General features: G+C 45.6%; 1 protein-coding gene across 11 annotated transcripts in view; it reads right to left on the reverse strand.

Moving 5' to 3' along the window:
• Positions 1–299: 299 nt before the first annotated feature.
• Positions 300–17,350, reverse strand: part of zmiz1a (zinc finger, MIZ-type containing 1a) — a 93,067-nt gene continuing 76,016 nt past the window's right edge. For 5 of the 11 annotated variants that reach the window (XM_031839296.1, XM_031839289.1, XM_031839310.1 and 2 more), the window contains 19 exons: positions 13,378–13,413; positions 7,545–7,680; positions 6,325–6,439; positions 5,994–6,214; positions 5,696–5,897; positions 5,283–5,564; positions 4,681–4,860; positions 4,424–4,492; positions 4,164–4,329; positions 3,911–4,052; positions 3,558–3,768; positions 3,313–3,418; positions 2,980–3,140; positions 2,801–2,868; positions 2,653–2,721; positions 2,291–2,568; positions 1,773–1,963; positions 1,007–1,270; positions 300–749 (listed from right to left, as the gene is read on the reverse strand). In XM_031839296.1, coding sequence (XP_031695156.1) covers positions 642–749; positions 1,007–1,270; positions 1,773–1,963; positions 2,291–2,568; positions 2,653–2,721; positions 2,801–2,868; positions 2,980–3,140; positions 3,313–3,418; positions 3,558–3,768; positions 3,911–4,052; positions 4,164–4,329; positions 4,424–4,492; positions 4,681–4,860; positions 5,283–5,564; positions 5,696–5,897; positions 5,994–6,214; positions 6,325–6,439; positions 7,545–7,680; positions 13,378–13,413 — 3,005 coding nt within the window. In that variant the 3' untranslated portion in view covers positions 300–641. Of the gene's footprint in view, positions 750–1,006; positions 1,271–1,772; positions 1,964–2,290; positions 2,569–2,652; positions 2,722–2,800; positions 2,869–2,979; positions 3,141–3,312; positions 3,419–3,557; positions 3,769–3,910; positions 4,053–4,163; positions 4,330–4,423; positions 4,493–4,680; positions 4,861–5,282; positions 5,565–5,695; positions 5,898–5,993; positions 6,215–6,324; positions 6,440–7,544; positions 7,681–13,377; positions 14,064–16,894; positions 17,111–17,350 lie in introns of those variants that run through there. The other 6 variants (XM_031839317.1, XM_031839340.1, XM_031839358.1 and 3 more) reach the window with 5 other exon arrangements.

Here is a 17,350-nt window from a genome sequence, read left to right on the forward strand (position 1 = left end):
AAATGATAATTAAAAAAAAAAAAGCTACAACACTTTTCCTAAAGCCCACAAAGGCTCCTGTCTCCTCTGTGTTGTTTACACATGATGATTATAGCTGCACAGTTTTCTGTTAAAAAGTCACAAATATGATCTATATATATACATATATATATATATGTATATATATAAACATACATATATATATGTATATATATTTCTATATGTGTGTATATATATATATATATGTATATATATAAACATACATATATATATGTATATATATTTCTATATGTGTGTGTATATATATATATATATATATATATAATATCACTTTAGTGCCCGCCAACATGGCTGGCTGTAAATGGTGTGATTCGAGTCAAAGGCGGTGGAACTGGTGCGTGGAATCTTTACACGAGGAAAAAAGGGAGTGCAGGGATGAGTGGCGTTCCGGCTCTCTCCCTTGGAGTTCCCGAAACAGACGTCTCTTTTTCGGCCGTGCTCCTATGCCACGCATTGTCTGTTGACAGACTGTGTGCGCGTGCGCGTGCATGAGCATAGGAAGCTGCTTGAAGCATCGATAGAGGAGGTCGGTGAGGTGTCTGTGGACGGACAGTCAAACGCGATCACGACTCCCGTAGGTGCAGGAGGGTTTCTCGGGGAGGCTAGTTGTTCTCGAAGAGGGAGAGAAGGTCGTCGTTGCTGTTGGTGGGAAGATCGGGGGGGTCCAGGTACGATAGTAACTCGTCAGGGTTGGCCAGCTCTGGAAGCAGCTATTGGGGAAAAGGCGGAAAAGAGACGATGAGTGGCGAGGCGAAATAACCTTAAAACATATTCGACTTTCTGCAGCTGGATGACTTTGAGTCATGCCCAAGTGTCTGTTGAAGCCAATGTACACACAAGCGAGTGTAAAAAAAGCAAACAGAGTCAAAACACAAACAGAGCACACAGCAAAGAGATGAGGGCAGCTGTAGCAGACAGTGTTAGCTGTTAACAGGTAGCTTAGGGTGCCCGGAGTGGGCACACTTACATCCAGGGAGGGTTCGGGCATATCCTGGGCTCCGTCTGAGGAGGGGTTAAAGTTCAGATCGCTGTGGGGGTGACTGTTCTGCCCGGGCTGCTGATGCGGCTGAGGCTGCGACTGGCGAGGCGGCTGCGACGGTTGGCCGCCGTGATGCAACGGCGGCCCTGACTGGCCGCTGTGATGTAAGGGCGGCCCTGAATGGCCGCCAGGGTGGGGAGACGCATGCAAGCTCTGCTGCATGGAGTTATGGGACTGATCGGTATGGGACATCTGCAGGTGCGAGAGGGAGACAGAAAGCGACAGAGATGGGAGAGTGAAAAATAAGAAGGAAGACAAAGAGAGTGTTAAGGAGGGGGGGGGAGGATGCGAGGGAAGGCAAAAGGAAGGAAAAGCGAAATGAGTTCCAGCATGAATAACATGGAACAGGCCTTCTAAATGGAAGCTGTGATCAGCAGACATGTACAGCTGCAACATTATACGGCGACATGAGCATGTGAGCATGACTGAGCACACATGCTGGCTAGAGGCGCAAGCTGCACCTTTGTTCAGAGCACAAATCTGAGCCTCTATTTTCAGCATTCTTCTACAAACTAAGGTAACATTATGCTACAGGACAAAATGTCTCAGCAGAATATAAATAAGAGACATAAGACCTACAAATAAAACCAAACATACTCCTAATTTACTAGATTGCATAGTGATATACTGTTCCCATAAACATACTTTATTGGTATAACCAATGGAATGGGAAAGCAAGCAGACCCCTACTTACTGCATCATTGATGCCGTGGTTGAGGGGCTTGTCCTGGGAGAGGAGACCACCGGGGCAATCTGGCGGGTGGGAGAGCTGGGGGCCATGGATGAAGTCACTCATAGGGGGACCTCCTCCACCTCCTCCCACTCCACCACCAGAGGGGTTCCCATGAGGGAAGTCAAAGTTTCCTTGGCTGTGGTAACTGTTGCCTTGAAGGATGAAAAAAAAAAAAAAAACACTTCTGTCAAAAGGCTTACTGCAGTTTGGCCTTGCTGACTTGTCTGATGAATCCTTCCTGCTGTAAGAAAGTTTTCTTTTCAAAGTGGTTACATGAAGGGGATACACACGTTCCACTTTTATGAAATTTTAAACCAGGTTCAGCACAAAACTCTCCTTGGGGCTTTTTTCTTTGTTTAATGCGCTGCACACACATCCGCTGTTCCTGCTAAAAAGAGCAAAACAGCTCCTTTTCCAACAAACGAGCTGACTATCCTGTTATTTATCTATGCAGTCGGGTCCTGGCTGTTTTCCTTTACCTGCTCCGGGGTAATCTCCCCCGTGTCCACTAGGATGTTGACTGGGGTGTGGGGGGTAAGGGCTGTGACCGAGTACAGGGCCGGGTCCGGGTCCCGAACCGGGCCCTAGCTGGGCGATCATCTCCATCACATTGGGCATGGTCATCTGACTGGGGCTCATGGTCTTAAAGCGCTTGGCAAGCGGTCCGTCAGGGTCCTCTTTGATGTGTAGCTCAGACTTTATGGGGACAGGTCGCCAGCTGCATGTAGGGTCTATAGTGACCTCCTCAAACTCTGAACTATTAAAGGAGACAGAAGACGGTGTTCAGTTTTTGAAACAACGAACTCAGAAGAAAAAAAGAAAGAGATAAAAAAAAGCGTACTTTTGGATGGCGTTGAGGATTCCCCACATGTACTGGTCCACCTCCAGACCTTCTAATAATGCTGTTTTACTGAAAAACGAAAAAAAACGCAAACCTCATTAGTAATCTCATCTTTACACCCCAAAAAATGTAATAACTTTTCACTTACTTGCACACAGGACACCTCCATGTCCCCCTCTCACAGTTGAGCTGCAAGTAGGACTCCAGATCAAAGCACTGTGGAGAACAACATCACACATGCCCTTTAGAATAATCTCCCATTCACCGCGACACACTTTCACATGAGCAAGAATCGTTCAACACTTCTTTAAATCTGCAAACGTGTACCTGGACGTGTTTGCAGTCGTGCCCTCGTGCGGGCAGCTGGATGCGTCGGAAGGTGATGGGACATTTCAGCGACACTTTAATGGCCGTCTGCTCCACGCCGTCTTCCCCGTTTAGAGTAGTGGTGCCTGCAGACGCTGCCACGCTGCTGAAGTTCCTCTTAACTGAGAGAAGAAAGTGTTTCAGAGGGAAGGAATTAGTTTGTAAACAGTTGCAGGTGTACTTCGCTACCTTTTTTGTTTTTTTAAAGCACACCATAAAGAGAAGCAGGTGGTAGCTTGTGTAATTAAGATGTGCTTATGCATAATAAGTACACTGAGACAAAATGAGCCATACCCTTGGTGATGCAGTGTTCTGCAGGAAGGAGTCTTTTCTTCAGGAGCCCCTGGAGGACGGATCGCACAGATGGCCGGTGGACCAGCTGCAGCACAAACAGGTGGGACTGCAAAGCCACACAAGGACATGGAAATAAACAGGAAAGTCTAATGAGCACAAACACATACACCAAATAAAATCATCATGAAATAATTACATCTATGTACTGCTAGTAGTTATACATTGTCCTGATAGTGTGCACTCACACAACAGCAGGCGGTGACTGTTATCTGGATGGTGTTTCTTCCAGGTTGGCATACGTGCTTCAGGTGCAGGGGTTTGTGGGAGGTTTTGTTGTCTCCCCTCTCGATGGTGAGGGGCGTGGCGTTGACGCTGACCTGGACGGAGGCGGGCCAGTTGGTGTTCATCTGCCTGTCTTCGTGGTGGTAGCACTTAAACTGGAGCTCAAGGTCGGACCTATGGGATAGGACCAGAGCAGTGAGCGATAACCAGAAAAGAACTGTATGTGTGCTTTTAGCTTAAAAACTCTCACTGTAATAGTAAATAGTAGTGTGTGTGTGTGTGTGTGTGTGTGTGGAGGCCTGTGCGGTGGCCGTACCTCCACATGAGCGTCTGGTGGACGGAAGGTCGAAGGTGGTAGACGTGGTTACTGACAGCCAGGTTGTGCTCCAAGCGGAACGGCTCCAGCACCACTCCATCCCTGACCGGGAACGTCAGCCGCAGCTCCTCGTTGGGGTTTGCTGGGAGAGGAGGAAAGAAAACGCAGCGTAAAGCCACACAATGCGGCAGATGAAATAAAAGATCACGTATATGAGAGTAACCACTTGTTTCAGAACCGCTGGGGTACTCACTCGGAGGGGGCGGAAGTGCTGTCGTATTTGGTTTCATGTCGGGTGGAAACGGCGGCTTCACATCCTGGTTCGGCGACAGGTACGGAGGGATACTACTTCCTGGGGTCATGGGGGGTGTGGGGTTTCCAGGGACCGGGGAGTGGGGGTAGTTAACAGGCCGCGGGGGCTGTAAAAGGCAGGAAAGTGCAATAATGAAAACATCTGTAGAACTCATTTCACATATATGACTGAGACATATTTAGTCTGGACTGAAAACAGACCCCATTGCCTTGGCCGTAGGAGTATCCGCCTCCAGAGAAGTTGGTGCCCTGACCATTGAAGGGCTCTTGCTGTGAGGGAATAAAGAGCAATCATAATTACATATAGTTCCTTATTGCACCATGTAGTTTGCTCCAAGATGTGTTATATAAATATGTGCTGATCTGGCTTTTCCACAGTGCATGCTGGGATAGGCTCTAGCGCTCCTTCTGACCCTGAGTAGGAGAAGGTTGTTGGTGATTGGTGTGCCATGACAGACCTTGTAGTACTGGCCCATGGGCATGCCAGGTGGGTACTGTCCTTGGCCCTGCTGCCCTGGCATCCTTTGGCCGGGGTAGTTGGGAGATGGCAGCGGCCTGGAGGCGTTCGATGTGGGGTACTGGCCCTGCTGCGGTGGGAACTGACTGTTCAGTCCGTACTGCTGACCCCCGTAACTTGCCTGGACGAAGACAGTTAAAGGGAAGGAAAAAAAACATTAAAACGTCTTTTAGGTGCTATATGACTTGTAGGGCTCTATGTTCCTGAAATACAACTGATTAATACAACATTTAAACTGTGTTTATCTCCTACCCAGCGTATCTAAAAACACTCATTTATTTCTTTTGAGTACAATGAACATAAATTTGTATATTTGCAAAGTATCAGTCCTCATGTTCCAAAGGAAAATAAAAACAGTCCTCATATCTTTTAACAAACAATTGCAAAATAGGGTTTGGAGTTTTTTCATGTTTGTATGGTGCCAGGACATTACCAAACAGGCACAGATGCAAAAAACTTGTAAAACTATTTTTGCCCAAGTGTTGGGCCTGCAGGAAAATAGAGCCCATTTTCTCCAGATTGTTTTCAGATCTTTCCACTCACCTCCCCAGGATATGGCCTCTTCATCCCCTGCATGGGCATGCCGGGTCGAGGTCCTCCGGGATACCCCTGCTGAGGCATCCTTTGGCCGTGAGCCCCAAAAGGCACCATGCCTGGAGTTCGAGCCTGGTTCATGCCCATTGGAGGTCCACTCATATTGGGGTTGTTTATGGGTGAACCCATGCTTGCGGGATTCATACCTCCAGGGGGGCCTCGTGGGCCCGACTGGCTCATGTACTGGCTATTATAGGTCTGCGCAGGGCCCATTTGGAACGAAGAACACATCTGGAAACCAAACAGAAGGTTTCAGCGTTAAATACGATTATTTTGGTCTCCAGCAGGTGGTTGGATAATAGATTTCTGTGTACATTTGGTGTTTACATCTGTAAACATCTGTTGGCAGGTGTGTGCTGTACCTGTCCATACTGGTTCATATCTTTATTCTGGGTTTCCTGCAGAGCTGCCACCGTTGCCGTTGCCGTGGCCGTCGCTGTAGCAGCAGCGGCAGCGACAGCAGCAGCTGCAGCGGCGGCGGCCGGCTGAGTGAAGTCACCGGGAGAACGCGTGTGGGAGCTCAATCCCATACCTCCCGGAGGAGGGTTTGGGCCTCCAGAGTAGCTGTAAAAATACACAGAGCACATGTTTTAATAATTATGATCTTCTTTTTATTACTTTATTTCCTAAAAAAAAAGAGAGTCGTATCTAGTCTCTCACCTCCCGCTGTATCCCCCAGGACCTCCAGGGTAGCCGGGCCTGCCGTACATGCCCTGCTGCATGTACTGTTGGTTGGAGCCTCCTTTGTTTGGAAACTGCTGCTGCTGAGTATTGAACTGGGGTGAGTTGAGCCCCGCTGCGCTGGCAGACAGACCCGATCCCATAGGGTTACCTCCGGGATTCATGGGGTTATTGCTATTCGCCATTGGGTTCCCTAGCACCTGGATTTACCAAAGGAAGGAAGATTAAAAATACCCATTAGGTGTGTAAAATCAACAAAGCAGGCAAACCCTTCTGAGTGGAGCTAGATGCTGTTCATGCACGGACATACCTGACTCTGTGACGTGTTGGTCACGCCCCACACTGTTGTAACCACAGACAATGACCCAGGGGGCTGGTTGGAGTTTTGTTGCCAGGGGACAGAGTCATAGGGAAAGGATCCATCACTGGAAAGAAGATCAAAACACAAACGCGCCAAATGGCACTTGAAGTTTCGTTTGGCGAAGGAAAGAGTCAATAGAAAAGCCGACACAGTTACATCCGTCCAGTAATGTGAATAATTTGGGAATTCTTCTTACCAAAATGTTTGGCGTACAATTTCAAAACACGCTTTAAGCCAGAATGTCTGCTAATCGCTGCACATGAGTAAAAAGCTCCAAATGAGTCAATGAGGAGTTGCACGCCCACACACACAAAAGTAAAAACTAGATTTGATAAAAAATGATTTGTTGGAGTTGTTGAAAAATCTGTGGATATGGATAGGAAGAGTTGGAATGTATAATTTAGAACGAAACATGAGCGCCGGTTACATATGATAAACAAGCTAATTCCTCATGGGGAGAGGCAAGTGGCCAGTGGAGTGGGAAGGAACTGCTGTTTTTGGTGAGCAGCTTGTTTTCGCTCAGAGGTTAGCTCTTGGAATGGACGACTTGTTCAATATTTTCTCACAAACATTATCCCAAGATCCTCAGCAGAGGCAAACGGGACTCTCGGTTGAGTCCGGGCTTTCTTCTTCGAGAGAGAGATAGAGTGAGGCAAGAGCACACAAAGTTCTGCAAAAACATTACTTCACTGCTCTCTTCTTTGCCGGTTTGTCCCTCCTCCCCAAATCCCCTCAGCTCTACAACAATGGAAAAACACTGTCTTGGCTTGTTTATTACATAAGCACTGAATTCAAGATAATACCTTGATGGAGACTGTTGCACCCTGTCTCTTAAAGATACTTAAGTGAACCCTAGTTAGCTTTTTATGAATTAGTTTGGTGCAGTTTGGGGGAATATATCATTAAAAGAATCGAGGGGAAAAAACAGAAAATGGTCTACCTTGAATAACTAGAAGCTAATGGGTACAAACGGTAGAATCAACCGAATTTATTCAAATGCAAGTGACTCGTATCTGCCAATTCACCGCTGCACTTTACTGATTTTATGCTGTTTAGCTGATACTCCTCTTTTGGGATACTTTATGACCCCAGGGGGAAAAAAGCTGAATTGAGAGTCTTTAATCATGTGACAGGTATCATCTCTCGTGTCTCAGGGACTCCCCACTGACCTGTGCGTGAGGCCGGGCTTCATGCTGTTCATACTGGGCTGCATGGGAACTTTTCCCTGCGGTTCGTTCTGCCGGCTCTTCTGGTGACGCAGCAGGAGGAGACGACCCAGCTCCTCGCACCACGACGACAGCAGGGCTGCAACGGAAACACACACACATATGCACAGGATGCGTTAGTCTCCTCTCAGTAGATACACGCACGCATGCACTAACATGCGTCTGCACTGTGTATTCATGTGGCCTTTAGTGCATGTTTAAGGTTCTACGTGTGAATGATCACCGAGAAAAACACCTGGATTTTCTCGTTTTTTTTTATCTTCACACTTGAGTGTCTCTCAACAGTGCAGTGTAGTGAATAGTACGCTTGTGTCCAGAGCCATCCCGGCCTGAAGTTATTGCTAAAGCCTGCAGGGGGCAGCCCAACTCAATAAACACTACATTGATTATTTGCCTGAGTGGATTTCACAAGAGTTACATCACATCATCTCTACCTGCAGTGTAAAAATATAAACTGAAATCTCTCAACAGCACAAAGGACCTCCCAGTTTGTTTTATGCCACAGAGAGGAAGAGGCTGAAATGGAGCGTGTGAGGCAGACAGACAGGCGTGAATGGGGTTACAGATACAATCTTATGTAGGAAGTAAGAAAGTGTGATATCTTCACTTCCTCCACTCATCACCACCACTTCATTCTCCTCCACACTTTCCATGTCCTCTCATTCTCATCCTCTTCGTGAAGACGAGGGATAATGTTTTTCCCGTATTGTGCCAATCACAACGTGTCACTCTCGAAATCGATCACAGTTGTGTGGCTTATTTAAACACACTGCTTCTTGATTTAGAAAGTTGTCTCGACAAACCAACAAAAGAAAGGTGACAGTGTTCACTACTTAATTAAATAATTGAAGCGATGCTATTTTTAGCCTTGTAGACCCAGATACATCAGCTTTCAGGAGGAGCTGTTGCCAGCTTTGGGGTTTTTAAAGATGTAGAGTTTTTGAAAGAAGAAATCGTGAGGTTTAAACAGTTCAAACATGGAAATTAGCATTGAATTGTGAAGATTTACAAGACCACAAAACAACAAATGTCTGTCAAAGTGCCTCATAAATGAAATGATAATAAAAACTTAAAAAAAAAAATGAAATTGAAGCCTTGTTAATGAGTGAGTTGTGCCGTCTGTAACCTGTACATTAAGATACACCAGGTCTACACTGCTTGAGCTAACAATGCATCATGTTCTCTGAATGACTAATATCCGATCAGACATGTTACTAAGAAAGACAACGACAGAAGGCGAGGAGAGAAGGTAAGAAAATGAGAGGACAGGAATGAAGAACGAAGCAGAGGAGCAGTCACATTCTCTTCAGAGGGTGGAGAGAGAGCCAAGCCTCCTAGTTAAAGAGGAATTATTCCACCCTGCCATTACGGAGCGCTTATCTCCCCACTAAATCACCACCTCTGCACCGAGGGCCTGTCTCTTCAACTGGAAACCCACCATTTAGACCTAAAGATCAGCTCCAAGCACAAGTGATGGAGTTGCTCTGAGAGGGGAGAGAGAGAGAGACATAGAGAGGCAGTGGAGAAAAGAGAGCAGTGGTGACTTATCATATCAGTGTGGCAACGAGCCACCGACGCTAACATGCCGCCAAGGCCGGCAGTCATTCATAATACAGCGAGGGTCCTCGCTGTGGGCAACGTGCATATTTAACGAGCCTAGTACGTGTTTTCACCTCACCATCCCTCAGGTCACACACCCGCAACTACGCTACCGTACTGCTCTCCCTTTATCTCCTTACTCTTACACACCGTACACACCCATATTCCTCTCAGTCACTGTTCTACAATTTGTGTTGAAAACTGTCTACACTGTTATTAATTAGGACTTTCTGTTAACTTAACTGATGGAGGACAAGAGGAGCGGATGCCAAGAGCACAGACTGTCGAGACAACATAAAAATAAAAAAGGAGAACGTAAAGCAAGGTCTCTTGTCTTGTTACGCCGCTTTTGTTTCTCCTCTTTCATCTTTCTGTTAATTCGCATTTAATTTACGCTAAAGCCTTGTAGTTAAATCATACACTTTGTGCTGAAGGCTAGAACAGCTACCTGGCACCGAGACAAGCCAAGGGCAACCACTTAGTGGGTCTTTGTTAAAACCTTATTCACTCTATACCGCCTTTACACCGGCGGCTCCCACAGTCAAAGAAAAGTATAGCTTTTACAATATTTATTAAAACTACGCAGAATGTTAAAAAAAAAGGTGGATAAACTGAAGAGATACATGATGCTGAGACGAATCACCGTGAGTCTTTTCTATCACAAGCTATTGATTTACAACACTGTAAAATAATATCGTTGGCTCATAATGAGCAAATTCTGCAACAGGCGAGATCAAAGAGAGAGTTTTGGGGGAACGGTATTAGTTTTTCTGCTCGCACATGAGTGGGTGGAACTCAGGGATGTTGTTCTTATGTCTCTGCATGCAGCTCGAATGATAAAGTTCAGCCAAGCTTTGCCCAAACACTGGATATCCAGACGATCAAGAAGCAGCTCTGCAGAACGCCAGCGTTGCTCGATAAAGTTTTGACGCGATAGTTTACGTTTTGGGTCAGAAAGCAGAGAGATCGTAGATACGAGTATGAAACATTAGGCTTATCGGGGAGTTTGTGGCAGTGTTGCCTGAAGGCACCTTCTCCAGCAATGAAGGTTTGGTTGCTGTGAGTCTAATGTCAGTTTTCTTCTTCAGGAGTACTTACAAAATTACAAAAACAACAACAATACAGCTCGAAACAACTGCAGGAGCCTGTAAAGATGAGTCGATTAGCAGTTACTGTATATGTGATATTTTTGTAATTGTAAATAATGTGTCTGTGTCTATCAAACCATGGAACTTACATCATAGTTTACGTACACATGCCGTCCCTGTTCAGAGATATTTAAAGGTGTTTTCATTGGATTCCCCGTAGTGGGACTCGACACGGAGACCTCTCCCTAACAAGTGTCCTCAACCGGCAGCGAGACAGGCTGACCCTCTTCCAACGGCTCCGTTTTCAGAGAAGCTGTGGCTTTTAATTGTGCAATGCCCGGAGACATATTGGGCCCTCCTCACTGAGGCTGTGTTTACCGCTGTATGGCTGACCGATAGCAGGAGCCCTGGCTCATTCTCACCTCACCTCAGCCCCTCCGGGAGCAGAGGCGAGGGAGAGTGAGCCCTGATAACAGGCTGCAAGGCCCATTAACTAATGACAGAGTGTTTGTACAGTACAAGTCCTCTTTTACAAGGAAGCCCCGATGCTAATCACTATGAACTCTGATAGTGCAGTGTGTGTGTGGTAAAAGCCTGCGAGCAGATCACTTGCCTGTTAAATCATGACAGACTATCTGATCCTGGGAAACATGATTGAGTTAGCTGCTTGGTGGTGACCCCGCTTTGTTGATAAACACATGATATGATGTGAGTGTGAAGCCCTAGATCCTATCACATCAGGGTTTTGGGAAGACGCCCCCCCCGCCTTCACGTGAACTGCTGTGCCCTGTTTTTGCTACCGAGGTAGTTAACACTCAACTCTTTCAGAGGAGATGCTGAGGCCAGCAGCAGAGTGTCATCGAGCTGGACAGTTCCCAGGAGTGAATCGCCGAACAAAATGTGTTATACGGCATCCTTTTCAGTTTTACAGAGCAATTGGCCTCTAGAGTAGCAGAGAAGAGTTTCGCTAAAATGGCCCCATTTTGTGCCCGTTGCATGTCAAGTGCCAGCAAACGAAGTGAACTCTACACACCGACATGGCAATTTCAGTGGGCGCAAACAGAAGTTATCCTCTCCTGCATTCCATCGGTCATTCTGTAGCTCATGACATCGTCACCAAGCACAGTGCAATTTTGGAATATATAAAAAAGAAAAAGTCTGTCAACACTGTCTGAGTGCAAATGCTGGTTCCAGATTATTTATATGACTTTGGCTGATAAAAGTTGCACAACATGGGATTGACATAAAATCTCTTAAATATGACAGTGTGGAAAAATCTAAAGCAAAATCCTTCATCGAACTACAAAATGACACGTCTGTCTAAATGCGGTTACTCTCAATAGGACTAAATTATTGACTTTTGTTTTTACAACAATGTCATCACAAGTATAGCCCCAAAAAAACATTCTCCAGAGCAGAGTATTGAGTCCTTTACTCATGTGCATTATACCAAAAAGCCGTTTACTGCTGCAGAATATTTTCAAAAGCAATTACAGACTAGTTTGTTTACCAAAACCAAACACAAGAAAAAGGCCACACTCAAGTGGTAATCAAATAAAAGGAATCAGCTCATATCTTGATCATTTCGGTGCGTTAACTACTTGGCAGTTTTTTTTACAAGTTGCACCTCACTGAAATCCAGAGCAGGAGACACCTGGTTCCTCTTGAGCTTGACTCATATCGTGATATTGATATGGCATCAGTGATATGCTACTGATACGGTATCATGTCGGCTACGCTCTTTCTGGTGCATTATCAAATTCATGTTTTCATCCATAAAACCTCGTGTAAAGGAGATGTTACATGTGAAGGTTGCAGCCTCATTTGTTTGGATGACAAACCCAAAGCAAAGATTGGTGGCAATGTATGGCACGGAGGCGATTTTGTCAAAACAAATAAATAAAAGATCTATCGTGAAGCTGCATCAACTACTCTATTCACTGCGACGTCACTGCATGCTCAAAGTATAAACTTCGCATGGCTAGCTAAGTCGGTTTGCACAAAAGCTCGTAGAGACATTTGTGTTGTATTCTGCAAGAGCATTGTGCTAATTGAGCATAACTTAAAGGTTTTTATAAATTAGATAAATCTTCAGATGCAAGTCCCTGCCTCTGGTCCTGAAATTACCAAAAATCTGGCTGTCGTGCCAAATTGTGATCAACCATCGCTGGACAGGCCAGGCTTTGACAGAGACGTGTAATACTGTGCATGCGGCTCTTCTGTAGTTTTTGTTGATAACAAGACAGACAAAAGGAGGAAATACTACATGAAAAATTACACTTTTTGAGCATGAACACTGCAGCACTTGACATAGAAGCCTTCTGAGACAATGTGTGGGATGATAACAAAGAAGCAATTTATAATAGATATCAACGGCAGAGGTCTGTAAAACACTGGCAGGTAGGTCTATGCTGTGCGGGGTACAAAATATTATGCAAAAGACGAATATGGAGGGCATATAAAAAATCCTGCAAAAATAAAAAAAAAAAAAAGTAAAAAGTCATGCTTTTTTGCAGAAGTGTAATGGAAGCCATTTAAGCAGTCAATGATATCCCCCATCCTGCCCCCTCTCTGTTCAGCCAACTTCTTCCAAGAGAAGAGCATATCAAATGGGCTTTAGTCTCAACAGCTTAGAGGCAGAACAACTCAAACATGCCCTGCAGAGAGACGGCTCTGTGTCACAAGTCACACTCAACCAAAACCGGGCCTTTAATGGAACCAACTGTTCACGAAGTTCAGAATATTCCAAATCGGAAACAGCCTCCAACTTCAAATGTCTTATTTTGTGTCATTTGATATTGTGACTTTTTTTTGTTGTCGTTTAATTAATCATATTTGTTTGTTTTTTTTCCTTTTTGCATTGGTAAAACAATGCAGTTTTTCTTATTTTGGCTGGTTTGACAGAATTTCATCCAGGACCTCTGGCAGTACACCAGACATGAGGACAGAGGGGGGGAGAAGATGGATGGAAGGATGCTAGACAGAGGACAGGTGGAGATGGAGGGAGTGGGCAGATCCCCTCCTCCCCGGGATATGTGTGGGTCACAAGCCAAAGAGATGCTGCAGCCCAGAAGGGAGGGTAGCTCTACCTGAGTCACTCTGACATCTCCTGCAGGTGCTGGTTTCTGTGGGGTTCAAATTACACATTTTTAAAAGGGGCAAAGTTATAAGAATCAGCATGAACACCAAACATAATGCAGTATGACGGCTGGATCTCGCTAAAGGTGCAAGATGTTGGGAGCTCGGGTGGGAATATGTGGGCTCTCCGTGTCGCATGTGGCCACAAAAAGACAACAACATAGTCTTTTACATTTTTAATGTGCTGTGGGGCGGGGCCTAGTCCAACTGAGCTCAATCGAGGCTCACTGCAAAGATGAACATGTCTCAGCACAGTATTTATAGAAGCTTTAAATGGTCATTCTCTTGAGTAAGATACTCTCAATTTGTGTGCCGTTATACAACGAATCACGGTGTAGAGCGGACAAGTACGCAAAGCTCACATCCTATGTATATTACTTAATCCAGTTCCAAATATATTTAGGAAAGTTATGAGTGGTCTTTAACAAGCACACTTAAAGACAAAAAAAAGAAGCGTACCCTTTCCTGAATTCCTCCCATTCCCTGCAAAGTCTCTTGACATAAGGGCTGCCGGTTATATTTTCGAATTAATTAAAAAATAGGGAAAAATGTGCTTACAAATAAAGGGCAGTTTCATGAAAAATGTACTTATTTATTTAGCATCTGTCTAGTCTTCTGACCACTCAAGGTGTTCTACACTACATGTCAACATTCACCCATTAACACACACATTCATACACTGAGGCTGCCCATCCGGATCTAAATGAATACACACACACACACACACACCACACACAAAAATAACACAGCATACGGGAGCAATTTGGCGTTCAGTATCTTGCCCAAGGACACTTTGACATGCAGACTGGAGGAGGCTTGTAGGATGATCCGCTCAACCCCCCCCCCCCCCCCCCCCCCCCCCCGTCACTTTAGTCTGACCAATGGTCCAAAACCCAAAGGTACTTTACAATGATATAAAACAGAGAAAAGCAGAGAAAAAGTATGATTAATCAAAAAAGGATGATTGAATGATGAAGTATCTTTGTTATTGTCCTGGGTGCGATGAGTGACCACGTCAGTTACAAAGCACTTCAGGTACATTTGCTACGACGGGGGTTATGGCATTGACCAATGGGTTTGACCTACATCCTCGCTGGGACATGACATTCAGGTGGCCGGTGTATCTGCGTCAGACGCTCTGTGGGTCGGCGTGTCCTGCTTACAGTGCTAAGCCCGGGGGTCACGGCCTTCCACATCTGTATCGGAGAACCGTCACAACACTCGCGACGATGATGATGATCGCGCACACCCATCATCCACATCCGAGTCACACACACGTTGTGCTGTGAATACGCACATTTCGCACTCAGAGACAATGTAAAAGTAAACAGAAGCACAGGTATGTGGACACAAGCATACGTTCTAAAACTAAATTATGAAAAGTGAAGTGTGTGTGTGTGTGTGTGTGTTGGCGAGTAAACAAACAGTTGGAGTCTTTGTGAATATGCGCTTATGCAGTGAAGCGCCTCACACGGCGAGAGAGTGCATCACAGAAGAGCAAGCTGTGAATGAACTGCTCTTATCAGCCACGCGCAGCTTCTCACCACTGGAGGGGAACTGGTAAATATCACATGCCTAATTATAAGCAGACACACTAGTCTCAACTTCCACAATATGTCTTTTATCTCACACTGTTGTTCCTTCAGTGAAACCAGGGTTAAAAGCACAAATCAAGAATGATGAGAAAACACTGATTCAAAAAGTTCCAGCGGAGACATTTTTCTACAGGTTAATTTGTAAAGGGGGGATTTTGTTGAGGCGTGGCCATGAGACGATGTCACCTTGACTGAAGCACTAATAGGTGTGGAAGTGACTCAACAAGACTGAAGAATGTGAGTGTTTCCTGAAACACATCCTGCAAGAAGACAAGTCGCCGGGGCGCCGAGAGCTCCACCCTCGCTGCTATCAATACCCGACATCAGTTCGTCCTACCTGAAATTCCTCTCTCAACTCTCTTTGCCCACATGCTTTCTGTGGGGAGGAGGGAGGGATAGCAGAAACTAATTGCACAGACCGCACAACATACAGTTCAATGTCAAATGTCAAATGTCACTAAAGGAGCCTGATGGAAGGTAGTCAGAGAGCAGTCACGGGAGGTCACGGAAGTGTGGAGAGTAAGCGACACAAACACAGCTTTTGAGCCAGGGAGTCAGGAGGAAGGCTGGAGGGGGGAGAGCAGCTGCATGTGGCTCTGGTGTTGAGGATGCAGACGGTTTCAGCGGTTTACACCCTGCTCGGGCTAACAGGAAGTGCTGCAGCTCCACGACAGCCCGCTGGAAGTCGTATTGTTTTATAGCTTCCTACGTAGGTCAACGGAAGATTGGGTTATTGTTCGCGAGAGCCATTAAGTTGTCAGCTTTTAAGGTTAAACGCTGATTGTACCGCCCCCCCCCCCCGCAGCATCATGTTGCTTTTATCGCCTCTTTACTCCTTTTCATGTGAAGGCAGTGTTGTTTTCCTTTATGAGACACAGACACATGTTTGACAGTGACAGGTACATTTCATACTTCTAAACGTCAATGAAAGAGTGAAACAGAGAGCAGGCCTTTGTGTGTGCTGATCTAACTACATCGTGCTTCCATGACTACACTCCCCCCCCCCCCCCCTCCTCCCTCTCTCTCCTAATGAGGGGACAGGCAGACAGGCTCTGGCTCCAAGCACAGGTCAACAACTTAAAAAAAAGGGATCCACAGTGGGAAAGTGGGTCATCTTCTCCTGACACTGACGCACATACACTGACGCACATACACTTGCACTCTGAACACAGACATGGAATAGTGCTCTTTTAGGAAGATGTTGAATGTATGATACTGCCCAGAGTCACAAGGACTCAATGTCACCTCTTTACAACAGTGGAATCATTACGGCCTTTGTATACGTGTAATGTCAAATAAACTAAATCCAAACTGACAAAAGCAAACATAGTTTGTTCTTCTATCTTTGTGAGAACTAAAGAAGTAAACACTCTTTAAATGCCTTGATACAAAACATAAACACCAAAACATAACCACAACCTCAACTGTAACACTTACCCACAGAGTCCAGAAATAAGCCAAGAAATTACCAACACACACAGTGCACACAGACAAAAACCCATTCAGAATAACCCTGTGACAGAACAGCATGTAGGTCAACCTGTGGTCAGCTGATCTGCCCTGATCCTGTCAGTGCTTTAGACTACACTCACACACAACATAGATTATATGCCCTTGTTATTTATGGCCTAAATTACAGCTGCAACAGACACAGCAATGGAAAAAGCACAGTTGAAATTAAAAGTTTTGCCGACTATGTAAGAGTATATAATATACTTTAAAGAGAAAACAAGACAAATTCTGCTTCAATCACTGCATTTGCAATTGTGTCATCTTGGACCCGAATCCACTCCTCTATCGGCCTGTTAACCTCTGATCTTGCCCCAAGCATGCAAAAAAAAAAAGCTTTATGCAGACACACACACACACTTACCCAGAGCCAAGCAAAGTCCCTGCACATCTCATCTTATTCCCTTCATAGCGCAGAGAAAAGACTCAAGTGTCACAAATGCTCCTGTTCCCGCAGAGGCCAGTGGCAACTCTCAAAGCTTTTGCTGCTTCCAAGCCTCCTGTCTGCGCCTTATCACTCTCACTCTCTGCACATATCCCTTACTCTGTTCACTCTCTTTCTTTCTTACTTCCTCCTCTGTCTTCCTCTCTTCTTTTCTTTAGCTCACTCTCTTTTCTCCCTTCTCTCCCCCTTGCTCTCTGATCTGTCTTTTTCCCCTGTCCAGCTTCTGCACAATGCACATCAATTATTCAGAGGCAGTCTCCCGGTTTCTCCGGCTTATCCAATCAGAGCGAGGCTCTGCACTAATGGGCTCCTGCTGTACCTGCTACCGGCTCCAACACACTCTCGAGACTGGGGGGGGGGGGGGGGGGGGGGGGG

The sequence above is a fragment of the Anarrhichthys ocellatus genome, unplaced genomic scaffold (genome assembly GCF_004355925.1).
Source record: "Anarrhichthys ocellatus isolate YVR2014 unplaced genomic scaffold, GSC_Weel_1.0 scaffold3, whole genome shotgun sequence".
In the NCBI taxonomy this organism is placed as follows: domain Eukaryota; kingdom Metazoa; phylum Chordata; class Actinopteri; order Perciformes; family Anarhichadidae; genus Anarrhichthys; species Anarrhichthys ocellatus.